At 45.6% G+C, this 21,822-nt stretch overlaps 2 protein-coding genes and 3 non-coding genes across 5 annotated transcripts; all 5 read left to right on the top strand.

The window, feature by feature from the left end:
• The first annotated feature begins 5,804 nt into the window (after window positions 1-5,804).
• On the top strand, window positions 5,805-8,864 carry LOC109759116 (elongation factor 1-alpha). Its single transcript, XM_020317953.4, has 3 exons — window positions 5,805-5,928; window positions 6,699-7,168; window positions 7,745-8,864. Exons 2-3 carry the CDS (start codon window positions 6,707-6,709, stop codon window positions 8,624-8,626), a joined length of 1,344 nt encoding a protein of 447 aa, XP_020173542.1. The 5' UTR covers window positions 5,805-5,928; window positions 6,699-6,706; the 3' UTR covers window positions 8,627-8,864.
• Window positions 8,865-9,733: 869 nt separating this feature from the next.
• Window positions 9,734-9,826, top strand: LOC120965679 (small nucleolar RNA Z221/R21b). Its single transcript, XR_005758707.1, has one exon. It is a non-coding gene; the product is annotated as a small nucleolar RNA Z221/R21b (small nucleolar RNA).
• A 343-nt stretch (window positions 9,827-10,169) lies between these two features.
• Window positions 10,170-10,262, top strand: LOC120965681 (small nucleolar RNA Z221/R21b). Its single transcript, XR_005758709.1, has one exon. It is a non-coding gene; the product is annotated as a small nucleolar RNA Z221/R21b (small nucleolar RNA).
• A 434-nt stretch (window positions 10,263-10,696) lies between these two features.
• Window positions 10,697-10,790, top strand: LOC120965680 (small nucleolar RNA Z221/R21b). Its single transcript, XR_005758708.1, has one exon. It is a non-coding gene; the product is annotated as a small nucleolar RNA Z221/R21b (small nucleolar RNA).
• Window positions 10,791-20,722: 9,932 nt separating this feature from the next.
• LOC141023067 (uncharacterized) lies at window positions 20,723-21,532 on the top strand. Its single transcript, XM_073499376.1, has one exon. The coding sequence runs from the start codon at window positions 20,723-20,725 to the stop codon at window positions 21,530-21,532; it is 810 nt and encodes a 269-aa protein (XP_073355477.1).
• Window positions 21,533-21,822: the final 290 nt, after the last annotated feature.

Below are 21,822 nucleotides of genomic sequence, written 5' to 3'. Positions count from 1 at the left end.
CGAGGAGTGGATCACTGGACAGCGGTCAAGAACATCCTGAAATACCTGAAAAGGACTAAGGATATGTTTCTCATTTATGGAGGTGACAAAGAGCTAGTCGTAAATGGTTACGTCGATGCAAGCTTTGACACTGATCCGGATGATTCTAAATCGCAAACCGGATACGTGTTTACATTGAACGGTGGAGCTGTCAGTTGGTGCAGTTCTAAACAAAGCGTCGTGGCGGGATCTACGTGTGAAGCGGAGTACATAGCTCCTTCGGAAGCAGCAAATGAAGGAGCCTGGATGAAGGAGTTCATATCCGATCTAGGTGTCATACCTAGTGCATCGGGTCCAATGAAAATCTTTTGTGAGAATACTGGTGCAATTGCCTTGGCAAAGGAATCCAGATTTCACAAGAGGACCAAGCACATCAAGAGACGCTTCAATTCCATCCGGGACCTAGTCCAGGTGGGAGACATAGAGATTTGCAAGATACATACGGATCTGAATGTTGCAGACCCATTGACTAAGCCTCTTCCACGAGCAAAACATGATCAACACCAAAACTCCATGGGTGTTAGAATCATTACTGTGTAATCTAGATTATTGACTCTAGTGCAAGTGGGAGACTGAAGGAAATATGCCCTAGAGGCAATAATAAATTATTATTTATTTCCTCATATCATGATAAATGTTTATTATTCATGCTAGAATTGTATTAACCGGAAACGTAATACATGTGTGAATACATAGACAAACATAGTGTCACTAGTATGCCTCTATTTGACTAGCTCGTTAATCAAAGATGGTTGAGTTTCCTAGCCATGGACATGAGTTGTCATTTGATTAACGGGATCACATCATTAGGAGAATGATGTGATTGACTTGACCCATTCTGTTAGCTTAGCACTTGATCGTTTAGTATGTTGCTATTGCTTTCTTCATGACTTATACATGTTCCTATGACTATGAGATTACGCAACTCCCATTTACCGGAGGAACACTTTGTGTGCTACCAAACATCACAACGTAACTGGGTGATTATAAAGGTGCTCTACAGGTGTCTCCGAAGGTACTTGTTGAGTTGGTGTATTTCGAGATTAGGATTTGTCACTCCGATTGTCGGAGAGGTATCTCTAGGCCCTCTCGGTAATGCACATGACTATAAGCCTTGCAAGCAATGTGACTAATGAGTTAGTTGCGGGATGATGCATTACGGAACGAGTAAAGAGACTTGCCGGTAACGAGATTGAACTAGGTATTGAGATACCGACGATCGAATCTCGGGCAAGTAACATACCGATGACAAAGGGAACAACGTATGTTGTTATGTGGTTTGACCGATAAAGATCTTCGTAGAATATGTAGGAGCCAATATGAGCATCCAGGTTTCGCTATTGGTTATTGACTGGAGACGTGTCTCGGTCATGTCTACATAGTTCTCGAACCCGTAGGGTCCGCACGCTTAAAGTTTGGTGACGATCGGTATTATGAGTTTTTGTGTTTTGATGTACCGAAGGTAGTTCAAAGTCCCGGATATGATCACGGACATGACGAGGAGTCTCGAAATGGTCGAGGCGTAAAGATCGATATATTGGACGACTATATTCGGACACCGGAAGGGTTCCGAGAGGTTTCGGAGAAAACCGGAGTGCCGGAGGGTTACCGAAACCCCCTCGAGAGAAATAATAGGCCTTATGGGCCTTAGTGGAGAGAGAGGGCTGGCCTATGGCAGGCCGCGCGCCCCTCCCCCTCTGGTCCGAATTGGACTAGGAGAGGGGGGCGGCGCCCCCCTTTCCTTCTCCCTCTCCCCCTTCCTTTCCCCCTCCTAGTAGGAGTAGGAAAGAGGGGAGTCCTACTCCTACTAGGAGGAGGACTCCTCCTCCTGGCGCGCCATAGAGGGCCGGCCGGCCTCCCCCTTGCTCCTTTATATACGGGGGCAGGGGGCACCTCTAGACACACAAGTTGATCTGTTGATCTCTCCCAGCCGTGTGCGGTGCCCCCTCCACCATATTCCACCTCGTTCATATCGTAGCGGTGCTTAGGCGAAGCCCTGCGTCGGTAGCAACATCATCACCGTCATCACGCCGTCGTGCTGACGGAACTCTCCCGTGAAGCTCTGCTGGATCGGAGTTCGCGGGACGTCATCGAGCTGAACGTGTGCTGAACTCGGAGGTGCCGTACGTTCGGTACTTGGATCGGTCGGATCGTGAAGACGTACGACTACATCAACCGCGTTGTGCTAACGCTTCCGCTTTCGGTCTACGAGGGTACGTGGACAACACTCTCCCCTCTCGTTGCTATGCATCACCATGATCTTGCGTGTGCGTAGGATTTTTTTGAAATTACTACATTCGCCAACACACCCACATATCAAATTATCAAAGTAGCGAACACAAATCAAACCAACATGATGAAAGTGATTAGATGAAATTCCCGTGTACCTTCAAGAACGTTTTGCTTATCATAGGAGACTGTTTTGGCCTATCCTTTGCCTCAAAAGGACTGGGCTACCTTGCTGCACTTTTGTTACCGTTACCATTACTTGCTTGTTACAAATTATCTTGCTATCAAACTACTCGTTACTTATAATTTCAGTGCTTGCACAGAATACCTTGCTGAAAACTACTTGTCATTTCCTTCTGCTCCTTGTTGGGTTCAGCACTCTTACTTATCGAAAGGACTACGATTGATCCCCTATACTTATGGGTCATCACCCGACGACGGAGCGGCGGCTAATGGCTTCGGCATGTAGAAGGCTCAAGGCGGTGGCATAGTAGTAGTTTTTAGTTTGTTTTTTAATTATGTTCTTGGTTTGTACAAAAATCAACGAACGCTTGAATTTTCTCCAAATTTGTGTCGTTTTGTATGAAGTTTGGCAAATTTTGGCCGGCTTTGGTTTTCAAAAAGCGGCGTCTAGGGCCAGCTTGGGTCGGCGGTTGGGAAACCGACCGCGCCTACGCCGATTTTATCGCCGGTTGACCCCCAGGCGGCGCTATTTCAAGCCCTTGGGGGGACGAATGGCTGGAGATGCTCTTAGCTAGCTAGCTACCTAGCTCCTGAATCGATTCAAGCCGGCGCTAGCTAGCTTCTGGACCGATTCGAGCAGCAACGGCGACGGCGACGTTGGGCGCTTCGTGCGAGCCGTCCTAGACGCCGACGGCTCCGTATTTGGCCGCTTCATGCGCTGTCCGCCGGCTTCGTAGGAGCGAGCTAGCTACCCGTGGACACGGGTGAGAGGAAGGAAAAGACGTTGGGAAGAATATACGCGAATATTTGGTTTTACAGTCTATGTTTAAGGGATCTGCTCGTCACAACTGAAACCGACCCTTAAAATGCGTTTTCAGCAAACTAAAAACCACGCTTTCAGTTTCATGGTTTAAGGGGTCTACTAAAGATGCTTTTACCCGCCAAATTATATTGGAAGGACTATCTTCCCATATAGTTACGAAAAGGTGGGTGTGTTTTTACGGAATCCCGTATTTTTTCGAATTTACGAAAGTTGTTGCTGAGTTTTTTTAACTTCTTATTTGAGATTTATGTGAGTGGTACGGATTTGAGAATTTGGTTAATGGATCCTGGTTGTGTAGGCGCAATTTTAATGCCTGTCAGGTCACTGTCATCCGGATGGACGACTCATATGCTCTAGGTATAATAAAGAGGTAATAGCACCCCAAGTCCCTGAACTTGCACATCATGTGATGATTTAGTCCTTATACTTGCAAAAGTGGATTGGCCAGTCCCTGAACTTGCAACAGATGTGCAAGTTTAGTCCAGGGCCAATCACGTGAAGCCAAGTGGACGAGCTAATCAGCGCTGCACCTTTGCAATTAGGCCCCTGCCTTTTCCCTCTATCCACCTACAGTACACCACAATTAGGCCCCAGCGAGGAACCAACTTCAGGTAGATTAGATTCTCCCCATTGATGATGAACGATGGATGCAGTGCATCATCCACAGCAAAGCAAATCTAGATGGAGTGTCATCTATACCTATTTTAACCAGAACACCCGTGCACTTACGGGTTCCAAGAAAACAATCAAGAACACAGATTATGATAGAACATGTGAAGTAGCAAAAAAATCTCTATACAAAGATGATAACATGTGTACCAGACTATCTCACATAGGTTGAATTCCTTCGGTGGTTAAACAGACCAAATGCCCTCACAAAATCATGACAAGAGTACAGTATACAAACTGCAAGTAGCACAGGAGAAGGGCACCTACTAGTTAGGATCGAAACTATAGCATGATGGATGCAAAGAAGCGTTTTTTTTTCTAAAACGGCAGCAGAAACAAACTTTCTTCAGGCTTTGTTACGGTTCAGCAATCAAGAAGATAAATAATGTGGTCAATGGAGGTTTAGTGAGTAGTCGATGAATTCGATGAAGAAAGCAAGTTTCAGTTCAGTCAGACATCACAGAAGAACACGCAAGTTTCAGACTTGAAAACTCTTCCCTTCTTCAGAATTCAACCAGACTGAACGGCTCCTCACTGCCATTCTTTCTGCAGAAACTTAGTCCTTTGTCAAACTGAAACAGCACAATCTGACAGATTGACAGATAGATACTAATTCAATTCAGGCAGAAAAGCAACTACTTTCTTCATCAGACCAACTTATGTGCAGCTCGAACTTGATAAAAAACATCACCGAAGGCTAAAAACTCTTCTCTTTTTCTTTAGAAATTGATGGCACATCCCTGAAGAAACAGTTCCTCGCTGCCGTTACTTTCTGTAGAAAGTTACTACTACTTGTCAACCTGAAACAAAACATCTCACGGATAGAAGGATGCAAATCCAATTCATTCAGGCACGAGCACAAGAACTTTCTTTAGGCGACCTGAAATTTTACCAGAGGGAAGTTCCAGCTCCAACCGAAGGCTAAAAAACTCTTCTCTTTTTCTTCAGAAATTGATGGCACATCCCTGAAGAAACAGTTCCTCGCCGTTACTTTCTGGATTCTTCGTTGTATTTGTATTGTACCATACATATTATGATTTTTCTTTGCACGTGATATTGCCCTTTTCGGGCAAAAAACTGTAATGTTTGTGAATAATGCCGCTTTTGCTGCTGCTTGTAATTTATGTTTATTCAGCGTCATCTAGACATCACTACTGGTGATCGAAATATTTTGTAATCCTTCATTTCCTCGAATCTTTGTCATGCTAGTGCGTATACAATTCTTGTACATTTTGTTCTTCCGTAACTTTTCAGGTCGATGATCAGCCGGCTGTTCGGCGCCGCCATGTTTCTGAGCTGGTCGGCTGGAGGAGACAAAATAAATCCAGGTGTTTTCAATTATGGTGTACTGCGGGTAGATAGAGGGAAAAGGCAGGGGCCTAATTGCAAAAGGTGCAGCGCTGACCAGCTCGTCCACTTGGCTTCATGTGATTGGCTCTGGACTAAACTTGCACATCTGTTGCAAGTTCAGGGACTGCCCAATCCACTTTTGCAAGTATAAGGACTAAACCATCACATGATGTGCAAGTTCAGAGACTTGGGGTGCTATTACCTCTATAATAAAAGGTCCTCCAGAGAACCGGAAGCATAATTAACCAATTATTATGAGCACACTATGGCACGATGCGAAGTGGGTGAGAAATGGGCATTACTTTACTGGTCCGGAGACGGAGATAATCGCAGAAAATACTGACAGCTGGAGCCAAGCCAAGCCAACCCACTTCCCGTTCCCGGTAGGACCCGCCCACTGGATAGACGCGGAAAACTTGCGCCCCCCGAAACGTCCAGAAGCGCGCGCTCCGCGCGATGGAGATCCAACGGACCAGATCTCCCCCGACGGCGGCCCTCGGACCCGGATCAGACGGCCAAGAAGAAACCCTAGCGCCCCTCGCCGCCCATATATAGCGCCACCCCTCTCACACTAACCCCTTCCTACCATTCCCCCTGCCCGCCGCCGCCTCCTCTCGGCTCCTTCTTCCTTCGAGGTGAGCATCCCGATCCGCCCCCTTCCCCCGCTTCGATTCGTTCTTGTTTGCGATCTCGTATGGCTGGCTTCAGATCTATGGCTGTGCGTCTGTTTAGTCGCTGCAATCCGCGAGTAGATCGAGTTGTAGGCTCCTTTTCGCGGTGATTCGTGCTGTTCTCGTCCGTAGTTCGAAGGATTCGAGCATGCTTCTGTTTCATCTCCGTGCTCTGCTGGTAGATCGAGATTTAGATTCTGTTATGCGCTGATGCATGTTGTTCTCGTCCGTCGTTTGAAGGATGCACGCTCGCTTCTGTTTCGTAGCGTAGTCTGTTGGTATATCGGGTTGCAGGTGTTTATTTTGCGCTGATGCATGTGGTTCTCGTCCGTGGTTTGGAGGATTTTCTCCGTGTGTTAGCTTTGTAGCCGTAAATCTGGATGTGGATCTAGTTTAGAATCTCTTATGCGCTGATGCAAGCTGTTTTTGGCCGTAATTTTAAGGTGTTCCTCATGCCGTAGCCTTGATATGTAGGATTTCTCTGTTGTATGTTGTTAGCGAGGACATGTTCTTCATGCCGTAGCCTTGATATGTAGGATTTCTCTGTTGTATGTTGTTTGGTTCTAGGATCTGGTGTCGGTCGTGAGTAGAATATATGATTTCCCGTCTGCAGTCTCTGGTATATATGTTCTGCCATGCATGTTTTTGTTCTATGCAAGGTTTATTGGATCTAACTTGTGCCTACAGTTTGATTGACTTGACAGCTACTAAATTTTGTTCTGTTGGTCTTGCAGTTTCAGCCATGGGTAAGGAGAAGACTCACATCAACATCGTGGTCATTGGCCATGTCGACTCCGGCAAGTCGACCACCACTGGCCATCTGATCTACAAGCTTGGAGGTATTGACAAGCGTGTGATCGAGAGGTTCGAGAAGGAAGCCGCTGAGATGAACAAGCGGTCGTTCAAGTACGCCTGGGTGCTTGACAAGCTGAAGGCCGAGCGTGAGAGGGGTATCACCATTGATATTGCCCTGTGGAAGTTCGAGACCACCAAGTACTACTGCACCGTCATTGATGCCCCTGGTCACCGTGACTTCATCAAGAACATGATTACTGGTACCTCCCAGGCTGACTGTGCTGTGCTCATCATTGACTCCACCACTGGTGGTTTTGAGGCTGGTATCTCCAAGGATGGCCAGACCCGTGAGCACGCCCTCCTTGCTTTCACTCTTGGAGTGAAGCAGATGATCTGCTGCTGCAACAAGGTATACTTTCTGTTAACCTTTCAGTACTGGTTCTTATGTGTGACCATATGATGTGTTTACTGTTTTGCTATCCACTTGGATTGAGAGTTACTTGATCACTGTCCATGCTCAGTAGTACAGAAACTCCATGTGAACTGACTGACATTTATCTAGCCCACATTTCTATAACATATGTTGCTCACTTGATTAATTACATCTTAATTTAGAATGTTCAGAATGACTTAAAATGTGCATGGTCAGAATGGCTTGGTGGAATGTGCAGGTTCATTGGTAGTACTGAATTGCATTGTATATTATGTTACTTAATTTTGTCAATCCTGGTTGTTTCATAGCTTCACCGAGTAGGTCACTAGTTGTGGTTTCTTAGCATTACTTCACTAACTGGGATCTTCGCGTACTGACTTTGTTATATGTAACTACCTCTGATTGAACTGAAAAATATGTCTTGTACTTAGTTATGGAGGTAGTAGTTTAGAAATGAGATGGTTTGTTTGGTTATTCTCTCTTGTCATGATACATACTAGTGCTTTACTTATTCACTTAATCTGATGGGATTGCTCTTATGATCTGTTACAGATGGATGCCACCACTCCTAAGTACTCGAAGGCTCGTTATGAGGAAATTGTCAAGGAAGTCTCTTCGTACCTGAAGAAGGTTGGCTACAACCCTGACAAGGTTCCCTTCGTCCCCATCTCTGGGTTTGAGGGTGACAACATGATTGAGAGGTCCACCAACCTTGACTGGTACAAGGGCCCTACCCTTCTTGAGGCTCTTGACCAGATCAACGAGCCCAAGAGGCCCTCAGACAAGCCCCTGCGTCTTCCCCTTCAGGATGTTTACAAGATTGGTGGCATTGGAACTGTGCCTGTTGGCCGTGTTGAGACTGGTGTCATCAAGCCTGGTATGGTTGTTACCTTTGGTCCCACTGGTCTGACAACTGAGGTCAAGTCTGTTGAGATGCACCACGAGTCTCTGCTGGAGGCGCTTCCTGGTGACAACGTCGGCTTCAATGTCAAGAACGTTGCTGTTAAGGATCTGAAGCGTGGGTTTGTTGCATCCAACTCCAAGGATGACCCTGCCAAGGAGGCGGCCAACTTCACCTCCCAGGTCATCATCATGAACCACCCTGGTCAGATCGGTAACGGCTATGCCCCAGTGCTGGACTGCCACACCTCCCACATTGCTGTCAAGTTTGCTGAGCTGGTGACCAAGATCGACAGGCGATCTGGTAAGGAGCTGGAGGCGCTGCCCAAGTTCCTCAAGAATGGTGACGCCGGTATCGTGAAGATGATTCCCACCAAGCCCATGGTTGTGGAGACCTTCGCCACCTACCCTCCTCTTGGCCGCTTTGCTGTGCGTGATATGAGACAAACGGTTGCTGTTGGTGTCATCAAGGGCGTGGAGAAGAAGGACCCCACCGGTGCCAAGGTTACCAAGGCTGCCATCAAGAAGAAATGAGTGCTCTGGTGTCTGCCATCGAGTTATCTAGCAGAAGTTTTAGTGTCAAGTCTTTTTTGGAGAATCTTAGTGTATGTTAAGTGTTATTCCTGGGCGTTGTTGCACTTTGACTCCTGCACCTGTGTGCGAGCTATGATGTGTCGTTTAAATACTCTATTTCGATTCCATTATTGTGCTCTCATCCCATTTGTGGTTTTGTCTGCCTGTGTTGAATGCTAGTACAAGATAGTTATGATTACCTGCTTTCCCATTTGCAATTTCACTCTGCTATCATACTGAGGTGAATACTGCTTGTGATGAGCTTTTTTACTGCCATATATTACAGTAATTTTGTTAGGAGCCAATCGATTTTGTGTGTGCGCCTCTCTCACCTTTGGCTTCTTGAGGTTGACCTTTCTCAAAGTTGCCCAGTCATAGAGGCGCATAGTGATTCGTTTTTTCTGCTTCCAAAGGTTTGATATGAACTTAGTGTCCATAAATTCATTAGTTCTGACCATTTGTGCTCCCGGTGCCTCTCAGCTTTGGCATCTTGGGATTGTTCTTTCTCAAAGTTAGTGGCACATGGAGCTAACTCCATAGTCTCAACTTTGTGCTTATTATCTGAAATCTTTTCTGCTCATTGCCTTTTAATTATAGTTGTTATGTTAAATTGAGTTCTGAAAAATTAAATATTAATCTTCCTTTTTTTTGGCATCATGCTTGCTCATTTTGTTTGGCAATGAGGATTCTTTCTGCAAAATGGATGCTCTGTGGATTCAAGCCCCCTGTTTGAGGGGGAACCTGCTTGATGAAGCAGATATAATATGTGCTGCTTATTGCTCAGTGATTTTGGTAGTAATGCTGAATTCAGGTGCTTGATTTATTTATTTAGCAACTGCCTTTGTTGCATGCCATCTTAAATTTAAATTACCTGATGATGATTCTGTCTACAAAATAGATGCCCTGTGGACTCAAGCCCCTGTTTCAGGGAGAACCTCTTGAGAAAGCAGATGTAAAATGACATCAAATGACAAATCTGAGGTATTCCATATTGTGCTTTCTAGTATTATAACGTCAATCGACAAATCTGCTGTATTCCATGACATTGTTCTTCCTGGTGAAGCAAAAAGGCTATGATGAGAAAAGTCATGCACGACTCTGAAGAAATTTATCTCTTTGTGCTGATAAAGCAAACTTACAATCCATTTTACATCTGAGCCACCTCATGGAGACCTACTTCTGTATTTTTTGTTTATTGTCTTGCCATAGATGTGTTTTTTCAGAAACTGTTTCCAGCTTTAGCCACTAGTAAAATACTTTAGTTTTGAACATGTCTTAAGATTAGCTAAATTGGGGGAGTAATGTACAGAAACAGATGACGATGGTTGCCCAAGAGCGGGCTGAAATTACATCGAGGTCAAATGATGTATATCTTTTCATTCCTCCGTATCTTGAATGTTTTTTTTTCCTATTGGTGGCTTGGTGAACCTCGTTGCATTGCATCTGAATTACTTGTTCTGGGTTGAGCATTGTGTCTGCAAAATGGATGCTCTGTGGAAGCAAAAGGGTATGATGAGAAAAGTCATGAACTACTCTGAGGAGATTTATCTCTTTGTGCTGATAAACAAACTTTACAACCCATTGTAAATCCAAGCCACCTCATGGATACATATTTTGTATTTTCTGATTTGTTTGTTCGCTATTTCCGACTTAGACGTCTATTGGTTTTTTGGAACTGTTTCCAGCCTTTGCCTTCAGGAAAATACTGTAGTTTGAAAATAGAAATCTTGAAGGTTAACTGGATTTTAGGTATAATGTACAGAACCAAATGTTGAGGGTTGCCTATGAGCGATCCTCTTTCCAATCCCCCTTCCTATCTTGTTCTTATTTCCAACCCCCCATCCTGAATGGATTTCCCCTTCCTATTTTGAATGGGCGGGTCTAAACAGATGGAGTGCCCTCATCTGATACCTGTGTTTTCCCCCTCTGCAGCTCAATATCTGGTTTCATGAAGCTTGTTGCATTTCATCTGAATTACTTGGTTTTCCGATGATGATTCTGTCTGCAAAATGGATGCCCTGTGGAAGCAAAAGGCATGATGAGAAAAGTCATGCACCACTCTGAAGAGATTTATCTCTTTGTGCTGATAAAGAAACTTACAACCCATTTTACATCTGTGCCGCCTCAAGGATAAGTACTTGTATTTTCAAATTTGTTTATCTGCAATTTTTGCCATAGACATCAAATGTTTTTTGAGAAATGTTTCCAGCTTTTGCCCTTGGAAATACCGCCTTGTTGAAACCCGGATTGGAGGAATAACGCACAGAACCGGATGACGAGGGTTGCCTGTGAGCGATCCTACCATGATGCGGACTGAATTACATTGAGGTCAAAACATTTGCTGCTGATGGTTCTTCCCAATCCTTCCTGTCTTTAACAGATTCCGCCGTAGTTGGGGATGTGATGCAAAACAAACGGAGTGCTCTGTTCTATTTGTTGATACCTTTTCTTCCGCACCTTTCGTGAACTGCGTTGCATCATATCTGAATTACTTACGGTTTTGACAATGATGTTTTTGTCTGCAAAATGGATGCTTGAGCCCCTGTTAAAGGGAGAACCTCTCGAGAAAATGACAACAATCGACAAACCATTGTGTAAAACAAAAATCATTTACTGGAGCTTGTATTTTTGTTGCTTAATGTTGTATATATTGCTTGATGAAGTGTTTCATCTGTCCAGTTTGTTATTTTTGCAATTTTACAGTATCAGTTTGCCGAGACGTTGTTTCTAAAAAAAAAGAGATCCATGGGCAGGACATAGTTTTATAGGAGCCCACCCGGGTGATGCACCACAAATTCGCTCCGACGTTGTTTCTCAAACTATTGTCTTTTCGTGATTGCAGAAAGCCATTTCATGCACATGGTGTTCTCCTTTGTAGCCTTGTACCAATGATAGAGGGAACATTGTTTGCCTGGTCAGATCCCACACCTAGGCGAGAGTCCTTTTAGTTCTCGTGAGAAATTATGACATGCACATATTTTAACTACCTCTCATCATTTGTTGTGGTGCCTCAAATTTTGTGGGCAATCATAATCATTTGCCTGAAATTTGGACAGTTAAACTTGCAGAGAAGCACTCGATATAATTTGTCTGGATGTCCTCTTTTCTTCTTGCAAGATCTGATTTTCAAAATGTACTCCCTCCGTTTCTTTTTAGTTTGCATATAACTTTTGTCTGAAGTCAAAGTATCTTTAGTTTGACCCAACTTATAGAAAAAAGTATCAACATATGCAATGCCAAAGGAATATCTTTAGATTCATTATGGAATGTAGTTTCATATTATGTATATTTGATATTGAAAATGTTGATATTTTTTATACAAATTTGATCAAAATTCATAAAGTTTGACTCGACATAAATCCTATATGCGAAGTAAAAAGGAATGGAGGGAGTACATGCTAAGCTTTGTGTTGTAAGACCATTTTTGTTGAACATATGCACTGTGCTCTTTTACTGCTTAGGGCATCTCCAACACCGTGCCCGCAAACATCCGAACCGCATGGCGAGACTATTTTTCTTTCAAAACCAGCTGGCCACCACTATGGTTGGTGGCCTACAGTTTTTTGATTTTAATCCTCCAAATGCAAAAGGCTCGTTGGATTGAGTTGCCACTCAAGATAACGACACTTGTAAACAGTTTTACAAGTGGTGGCTCGTTTGTGATTAAACGAACTGCGATTGCCAATCTGAGGCAAGGCCTACGAGTAATTCGTTTGTGCATGTTTTTTTTTGTGGGTCGTTTATGAGCATCATGAATGCACGGTCAAATTTAGACATGATGATGCTGGGCCAAACGAGCTTTTATTCCTGATTCGAAAATTGTCCACATCGTCAGTTTATTTATTTAGTAGATCGACCAACCAATGTTCACTTCTTTAAAGTTATCTCTAGCTTGGACTTGATTAATATTACTAACTGAGCACTCACACTCTTCATATGTACCAACAAGGCCCCCTTCTCCCATCTTTTATTCCTTCGTACACTAGCATGATGGAATGGCCGAATGGGTGGCACTATAGAAGCTTCTTGTATCCTGCAACGACCCACCGCTTCGTCTCTTATCCTTTTTGCCCCTAACTCCGTGTGAGGGTTAGCTTCTCCTTGCTGCCAGGTGCCAGCTCATAGTGTAACCAACTGTTGATGGATTATGTCGTCGCGTACACAGCAGTTTGCAGTTCTGGGGATTATGTGTGGCATATTCATTTCATTGTGTCGTCCACATGTGTATAACTGTATACCATACAATGTAGAGTATATTATTTACCAAATGTATGCGTACTATGCACATTATCTAAACAAACATATGTACATCGTATATTATAGCGGTGTGTCTATAAAGAGAGAAATCACTTGGAGGGGATGCTAACACCGTTTCCCCCCTATCTTTCGAATGAATACGAGGAGGTGAAGCACAACAATGAATGGGCCAATGATCAGAGCTTTGCCTTGGTACAGCCCCACCCCCACCCTCTCTTGAAAAACTTTGAAACAATTTTTTTTGCCGTAGCACTAATTGAGATGAGTTGGGCCATTAGATGGTTACAAGAGAACAGGCCTTCAACCTTCAAACGAACAATCTTCAATCCTGAACTGAAATTAAACGACTTTAGGAGTCATCTGTGCCAACGCCATTAGCAGCGACGCTGCCCATGGCCTAATGCCATGCCCTCATCCTCCTCGTGAAGTAGATCCAATGCCGTTGCGTTTCAATAGATACCATTGAACTACCATACCCACACTCATCCCATTTATTTCTTCTCCTATGCCTCAGAATGTTTGTATGTCTGGATGAGCAGCCTGGTCAAGAAGCAACCACTATCTCTTCTTGCCCAAGCTCTTGGGTACACTGAGTACAAGGGTCACAATGCCAACAATGGAATTAATATCCATGATGAAGGTGCTACTGATTTGTCTGTCATCATCATCTATTGTTATCCTAAAAAGGCCCAGAAGATTGGTTTCACCACCAATATGTATACTTTCAATGATATGATGAGCATGTTATTCTAGCAGTCTATTTGTGACAGGGTTGATGACCCGTGAAAGTGCAATCATTCCCTTAATCGTATTTTGATACCGATGACAACATATTTATAGGGGACTAATATGTTTGCTAAGTAAATCTACATGCTTTAGTCCCCGTGAATACATCATGTGTGCACCAGATCTTAGAAAATCCGCCCTATCCTTCTCCCCACACAAAATCAAAGATTCCAAGGAGATTTGTGAGAGTTCTTGAGAGTGATTTCACCTCCCCTCTCTTATAACCGAAGCAATTTGTGATTTGAACAAGTCTTGAGCATTTCTCTCTTGATCTCGTTACTCTTGGAGGTTTGAAACTCCTAGGCAGTAGGAGTCTTTGGTGAGGAATTGATGACCCACAAGTATAGGGGATCGCAACAGTCTTCGAGGGTAGTATTTCACCCAATTTATTGATTCGACACAAGGGAGCCAAAGAATATTTATAAGCCTTAGCAGTTGAGTTGTCAATTCAACCACACCTGAGAAGTTATTTCTCTGCAGCAAATTATAAATGGCACAATAGCATGATAGTTTGATACATAGTAGTGGTAACAGTAGCAATGGTAATAGTAAGAGTGACAGTAGCAGTATAGTTTTGTAATAGTTGGAATAGTACCAACAACAGTAGTAACTTAGCAAAGACAATATGAGCAAAGCGTAGGCATAGAATAACGATGGATATTTGGATGAGATTCATCATATAAGAGTCACAACCTAGAGTGATACACAATAGCTCAAATTTATCAATTAAGTACAGTCATGTAATCCGTATATAGTCATGCGTGCTTATAATAAGAACTTGCATAACATCTTTTGTCCTACCCTCCTGTGGCAGCGGGGTCCTAATGGAAATCTAAGGGTAATTAAGGCGCTCATTTTAATAGAGAACCGAAATAAAGCATTAACACATGATGAATACATGAACTCCTCAAATTACAGTCATCCCCGAAGAGTATCCCAATTATTGCCACCTTGGGGTCTACGGTTGAGAACAATAACAGGTGCATATAACTTGCAGATAGGATCAAAAAATTAAATATATTAACGAAAACATAAAGGGTTCATATCTGAAATCGTGACACTCGGCCCTAGTGACAAGCATTAAGCATAGCAAAGTCATAAGAACATCAATCACAGAACGTAGTGGATACTAGGGATCAAGCCCTAACAAATCATGATGACTCTCATCCATGTCCATCTACCTCCAGTATGCCTACGATCAAATTACTCACTCCCGGTGGTGAGTGATACATCTCCAACGTATCTATAATTATTGATTGTTCCATGCTATTATAGTATCAATCTTGGATGTTTATTATGCAATTGTATGCAATTATGTATCTTTTTTGGGACTAACCTATTAACCTAGTGCCCACTGCCAGTTGCTATCTTTTGCTTGTTTTTGGCTTTTCAGGAAATTAGTATCAAATGGAGTCCAAAAGCTACAAAACTTTTTGACGATTTTTTCTGGACCAGAAGGGACCCTAGAAGCTTTGGGAGAAGACCTGAAGAGCCACGGAGGCGCAACAAGCCTGCAGGCGCGCCCCCAGGCTTGTGGGGTTCCCATGGCACCTCTTAACCTAATTCCAGCTCTATAAATTCCCAAATATTCCCAATACACCAGAGAGCCACCCGAAACACTTTCTTCGCCGTCGCAAGCCTCTGTTCTTCCGCGATCCCGTATGGAGGCCTTCTCCGGTACTCTGTCGGAGGGGGAATCGATCATGGAGGACTTCTACATCATCCTCGCCGCCCCTCCAATGATGCGTGAGTAGTTTACCACAGACCTACGAGTCCATAGCTAGTAGCTAGATGGTTTCTTCTCTCTCTTTGATCTTCAATACAATGTTGTCCTCGATGTTCTTAGGGATCTATTCGATGTAATCCTTTTTGCGGTGTGTCTATTAGGATCCGATGAATTGTGGTTTATGATCAGATTATTCATGAATATTATTTGACTCTTTTCTGAATTCTTATATGCATGATTGTTATAGCTTTGTATTTCTCTCTGATCCATCGGTTTGGTTTGGCCAACTAGATTGATTTTTCTTACAATGGGCGAGGTGCTTTGTGATGGGTTCGATCTTGCGGTGCTCAACTCAGTGACAGAAAGGGACATGACACTTATTTTTATCGTTGCCATTAAGGATAAAAAGATGGGTTTACTCATATTGATTGAGTTTAGTTTTTCTACATCATGTCATCTTGCTTAAGGCATTACTCCGTTCTTTATGAACTTAATACTCTAGATGCATGCTGGATAGCGGTCGATGTGTGGAGTAATAGTAGTAGATGCAGGCAGCAGTCGGTCTACTTGTCTCGGACGTGATGCTTATATACATGAACATTGCCTTGAATATCGTCATAACTATGCGCTTTTCTATGAATTGCCCAACAATAATTTGTTTACCCATCGTATGCTATGTTCAAAAGAGAAGCCTCTAGTGAAAATTATGGCCCCCGAGTCTATCTTTATCATGTATATAAAATCCTTAAAATACTTTAATGCAATTTATTTATTGTTATTTTTATTTTGTGTTTTTGTTTAACTATCTACCATTATCATACTTGATCCTTGCAATTAATCGCCAAGGGATTGACAACCCCTTGTTTGCGTTGGGTGCAAATACTTGTTCTTTTGTGTGTAGGTGTTGTTCACGAGGTTTTGTGTGGTTCTCCTACTGGATTGATAACCTTGGTTCTTAACTAAGGGAAATACTTATCTCTACTGTATTGCATCATCCTCTCCTCTTCGAGAAAAACCCAACGTAGCTCACAAGTAGCAGGAATAATCTCTAGCGCCGTTGCCGGGAAGACATAACCAAAACCTATCAAGTACCATTGCATAAACTTTCATCTCCTTGCATTTACTTTATTTGCCATTTGCCTCTCATTTTCATCTCCCTCACTTCTAAAACAATTTTATTAAAAAAACACAAAATATATTTCCGTTTGCCTTTTTTGCTTGTTTGCTTGCTTTTTGCCTTCATGTCAACATGCAAAAGAACATAAAAGAAATAAGAAAAATAAGATGGATCCTCATCCTCTAGCTAATATTTTTAAAAGATCCAATTATGATGAACTAATTGCTAGTGATTTGAGTGCACTAGATTATCTTTATTAAGTTTTGCTTGAAATTCGCGAATCTGAAAATTGTGATGAAGTGTTAAAAGAAGAAATTTATAAAGTGATTCACGATGGCTCCTTGAATGAAAAGCATGATTGCAATGATGTTATTATGCTATGTTCAAGAGAGAAACCTCTAGTGAAACTATGGCCCATGGAGTACATAAAATCCTAAAAATACTTTGCTGCAATTTATTTACCGTTATTTTAATTTTGTGTTTTTGTTTATCTATCTACCATTATCAGACTTGATCCTTGAAATTAACCGCCAAGGGATTGACAACCCCTTGTTTGCGTTGGGTGTAAGTATTTGTTCTTTTCTGTGTAGCTGCTGTTCACGAGGTTTTGCGTGGTTCTCCTAATGGATTGATAATCTTGGTTTTTAACTGAGGGAAATATTTATCTCTACTATATTGCATCATGCTCTCCTCTTCGAGGAAATCCCATCGCAGCTCACAAGTAGCAGTGAGCATCATGAGGTTGTTGATGACGGCGGTGGCGATTTTTTGCCCTCTCCAGAGCCCAGAGGGGACTCCAGATAAGGCCACCAGATGAAGAACAGGAGGGGGTGGCGACTCCATATCGTAAAACACAATGAAACTTTATCTTTGATTTTTTCTCGGGAACACCAGAAGACGGTACACCAAGGGACCCACAAGCTCAGGTGGCGTGCCCTACGGGGGCTGTTGGGAATCGTTGCATGGAAAACAAAAAATTCTACACACACGCAATGATCTATCCATGGAGATGCATAGCAACGAGGAGGAGAGTGTGTCTACGTACCCTCGTAGACCGTAAGCGGAACCGTTTCTTAACGCGGTTGATGTAGTCGAACTTCTTTGCGCTTCAACCGATCAAGTACCGAACGTACGTCACCTCCACGTTCTGCACACGTTTAGCTCGGTGACGTCCCTCGCCTTCTTGATCCAGCAAGACGTCGAGGTAGTAGATGAGGTCCGTCAGCATGATGGCATGGTGACGGTGATGGTGAAGTGATCCTCGCAGATCTTCGCCTAAGCACTACAAAAATATGACCGGGGTGTAAACGGTGGAGGGGGGCGCCGCACACGACTAAACAATTGTCTGGGTGTGCTAGGCGCCCCCCACATATATATAGGTGGGAGGGGGATGGGAGAGGCCAGGAGGCGCCCCAAGTAGGACCGAATCCTACTTGGGCTCCTCCCTAGCCGCGGGCCCCCCGTGCCATATATGTCGAAGGGGGAAGGAAAGAGAGGGGGAGAGGGAAGGAAGGGGGAATCCTATTCCTCGCTTTCCTTTCCCTTCCCCTCTTTCCTTCTCCTCCTTGGCCGGCCCATATGGGGGGCGCACCAGCCCCTTGTGGCTGGTGTGTTTCCCCTCTTGGCCCATAAGGCCCATATCTTTTGCCGGGGGTGCCCGGAACCCCTTCCGGTGACCCGATAAGTACCCGGTACCCCCCGAAACACTTTCGGTGTCCGAATACTATCGTCCTATATATCAATCTTTACCTCTCGACCATTTCGAGACTCCTCGTCATGTCCATGATCTTATCCGGGACTCCGAACAACATTCGGTCACCAAATCACATAACTCATATAATACTATATCGTCATCGAACATAAGCGTGCGGACCCTATGGGTTCGAGAACTATGTAGACATGACCGAGACACCTCTCCATTCAATAACCAATAGCGGAACCTGGATGCCCATATTGGCTCCTTCATATTCTACGAAGATCTTTATCGGTTGAACCATTATGACAACATACGTAATTCCCTTTGTCCATCGGTATGTTACTAGGCCGAGATTCGATCGTCGGTATCTTCGTACCTAGTTCAATCTCGTTACCGGAAAGTCTCTTTACTCGTTTCGTAATACATCACCTCGTGACTAACTCCTTAGTTGTTTGATTGCAAGCTTATGATGTGTATTACCGAGAGGGCCCAGAGATACCTCTCCGATACTCAGAGTGACAAATCCTAGTCTCGATCTATGCCAACTAAACAAACACCTTCGGAGATACCTGTAGAGCATCTTTATAATCACCCAGTTATGTTGTGATGTTTGATAGCACACAAGGCATTCCTCTGGTATTCGGGAGTTGCATAATCTCATAGTCGAAGGAATATGTATTTGACATTAAGAAAGCAATAGCAATAAAACTGAACGATCATTATGCTAAGCTAACGGATGGGTCTTGTCCATCACATAATTCTCCTAATGATGTGATCCCGTTATCAAATGACAACTCATGTCCATGGTTAGGAAACCTTAACCATCTTTGATCAACGAGCTAGTCTAGTAGAGGCTTACTAGGGACACGATGTTTGTTTATGTATTGACACATGTATTAAGATTTCCGATCAATATAATTCTAGCATGAATAATAAACCTTTATCATGAATAAGGAAATATAAAATAACAACTTTATTATTGCCTGTAGGGCATATTTCCTTCAGTCTCCCACTTGCACTAGAGTCAATAATCTAGATTACATTGTAATGAATCTAACACCCATGGAATCTTGGTGCTGATCATGTTTTGCTCGTGGAAGAGGCTTAGTCAATGGGTCTGCTACATTCAGATCCATATGTATTTTGCAAATTTTTATGTCTCCCTCCTTGACTTGTTCACGAATGGAGTTGAAGCGTCTCTTGATGTGTTTGGTTCTCTTGTGAAATCTGGATTCCTTCGCCAAGGCAATTGCTCCAGTATTGTCACAAAAGATTTTCATTGGACCCAATGCACTAGGTATTACACCTAGATTGGATATGAACTCCTTCATCCAGACTCCTTCATTTGCTGATTCTGAAGCAGCCATGTACTCTGCTTCACACGTAGATCCCGCCACGACGCTCTGCTTGGAACTGTACCAACTAACAGCTCCACCATTCAATATAAATACGTATCCGGTTTGTGACTTAGAGGATCTCTAGCAGACCCCTTAAAATCACAAACTGCAAAACTGGGATACGGGTTGGAAAAAGTGCATTTTAAGGGTTCATTTTAGCTGCGGCCGAACAAATACTGTAAAACAAGCTGTAAAACTAGAATAAAGAGCTGCTTCCTCCAGTCCGGCCGCTGCCGCCCCTTCCCCCATCCGGCCGCGCCGGCCACGCCGGTCGCGTCCAACCCCGTCGGCCGCGCCCCATCGCCCGCAGGCCATGTCGCGTCGCACGTCGGCCGCGCCCCGTCGCCCGTCGGCCGCACCCCGCCCCTGTCGGCCGCGCCCCGTCACTGCGCCGGCCGTGCCCAACCTCGCCGGCCACGCCCCGTCGCCTTCGTTGTCCGTGCCCAGCCTTGCCGGCCATGCCCCGCCTGTTGCGTGAATAAGCCGCAGCGTCCGCGTCGGGTGCAACAGGCGCGTGCATGGGCGCGCGTCGGGCGCGGCCGGCTCCGTGGCGTAGGTGTTGCGTGTGTGGGTAGTGTCTTGGGCGCGCGTGTGCATGTACACGGGACGCATCGTAGTAGGCCTGGACTATTGGCGAGCCGTGCGGGGAGCTCGTGCACGATCTGTTGGAGGCCCGCCGTGAGCTGCGCGTTGGAGCGCGTCGCTGCCGCGAGCGAGGCGGACGGATCGTGGGCGCGAGGGAGCAAGAGCGTGGGTGTGTGCCCGGTCGCTGACCCTGGGTATAAATCTGCACGGTGACGTTGTAACAGGTGCGCGGCTCGAGTTGTTGCTCGAGGAGAAAATACGAGGCCGTACGTGCGGCGGTGTATGAGCGCTGGAAACCTCCTGTGTCCACCTTTCTCCTTCTTCCCATTATCATTTGAGCTAGAGTACAGAGGAAGAGAGAGCTCCGGCGAGCTGTAGGCGAGAGCTAGGGCAAGGTAGACACCAACAATTGGTATCAGAGCTTCGGTTCGAGCGATCACCGACGGCAATGGCGTTGGTTCCTCACGGCGGTGGCGCGGGCGGATCAGCGTCGATGGCGATGCCGATGCTCATGGTGGACAACTACACCGTCTGGGCGATCAAGGCGCAGGCCATCCTCGACGTGCACACCGTGTGGGAGGCGGTGGCGCCGGGCGATGCGGCGGTGAACGCGCGGAAGGACAAGACGGCGCGCGCGTTGCTCCTCGGGGCGTTGCCGGAGGATGTGCTGCTGCAGGTGTCGACGAAGCTCACTGCCAGGGAGGTATGGGACTCCCTGAAGGTGAGGTTCGTCGGCGCCGATCGGGTGCGCGCGGCGAGGCTGGCGACGTTGCGCGGCAAATTTGACCGCCTGAAGATGGCGGACGGCGAGGAGCTCGACGTGTATGGCGGGAGGCTCGCGGCGATGGCGGCGCGGTACGCCAACCTCGGGGAGACGCTGGGCGACGCAGCACTTGTCAAGAAGTTGCTGGACACGGTACCAGATCGCCTCTTCCCTGTCGTCGCCGGCATCGAGCAGTTCCAAGACGTGACGACGATGGCGTTCGACGAGGCACTCGGGCGACTGCGCGTGTTCGACGAGCGGGTTCGGTGCCGCGGACAAGACAGCGGCGAGCGGACAGACGGACAGCTCCTGTACACTGCGGCGCAGTGGCGGGCGCGGGAGCGGCGTCAAGGCGGAGCTCGGGACGACGACGATGGCAAGAGCGTGGCGTCGAGCAGCGGCGGGAACCGGCGCGGCCGCTGCTACAAGTGCGGCGAGCACGGCCACTTCAAGCGCGAATGCCCGGAGCTGCGGAAGGCGCCGGCGGCGAAGCGAGCGCTGCTGGCAGACGCCGGAGTCGAGGACGACAGGCTCCTGTGATTCGCGGCTTAGAGGGGTGAGTGTTGCGTGAATAAGCCGCAACGTCCGCGTCGGGTGCAATAGGCGCGTGCATGGGCGCGCGTCGGGCGTGACCGGCTCCGTGGCGTAGGTGTTGCGTGTGTGGGTAGTGTCTTGGGCGCGCGTGAGCATGTACATAAGACGCGTCGTAGTAGGCCTGGACTGTTGGCGAGCCGTGCGGGGAGCTCGTGCACGATCTGTTGGAGGCCCGCCGTGAGCTGCGCGTTGGAGCGCGTCGCTGCCGCGAGCGAGGCGGACGGATCGTGGGCGCG

The sequence above is a fragment of the Aegilops tauschii genome, chromosome 5 (genome assembly GCF_002575655.3).
Source record: "Aegilops tauschii subsp. strangulata cultivar AL8/78 chromosome 5, Aet v6.0, whole genome shotgun sequence".
NCBI classification, from domain to species: domain Eukaryota; kingdom Viridiplantae; phylum Streptophyta; class Magnoliopsida; order Poales; family Poaceae; genus Aegilops; species Aegilops tauschii.
Note: the sequence above shows the minus strand (reverse complement) of the source record. Positions and strands in the feature narration are given on the sequence as shown.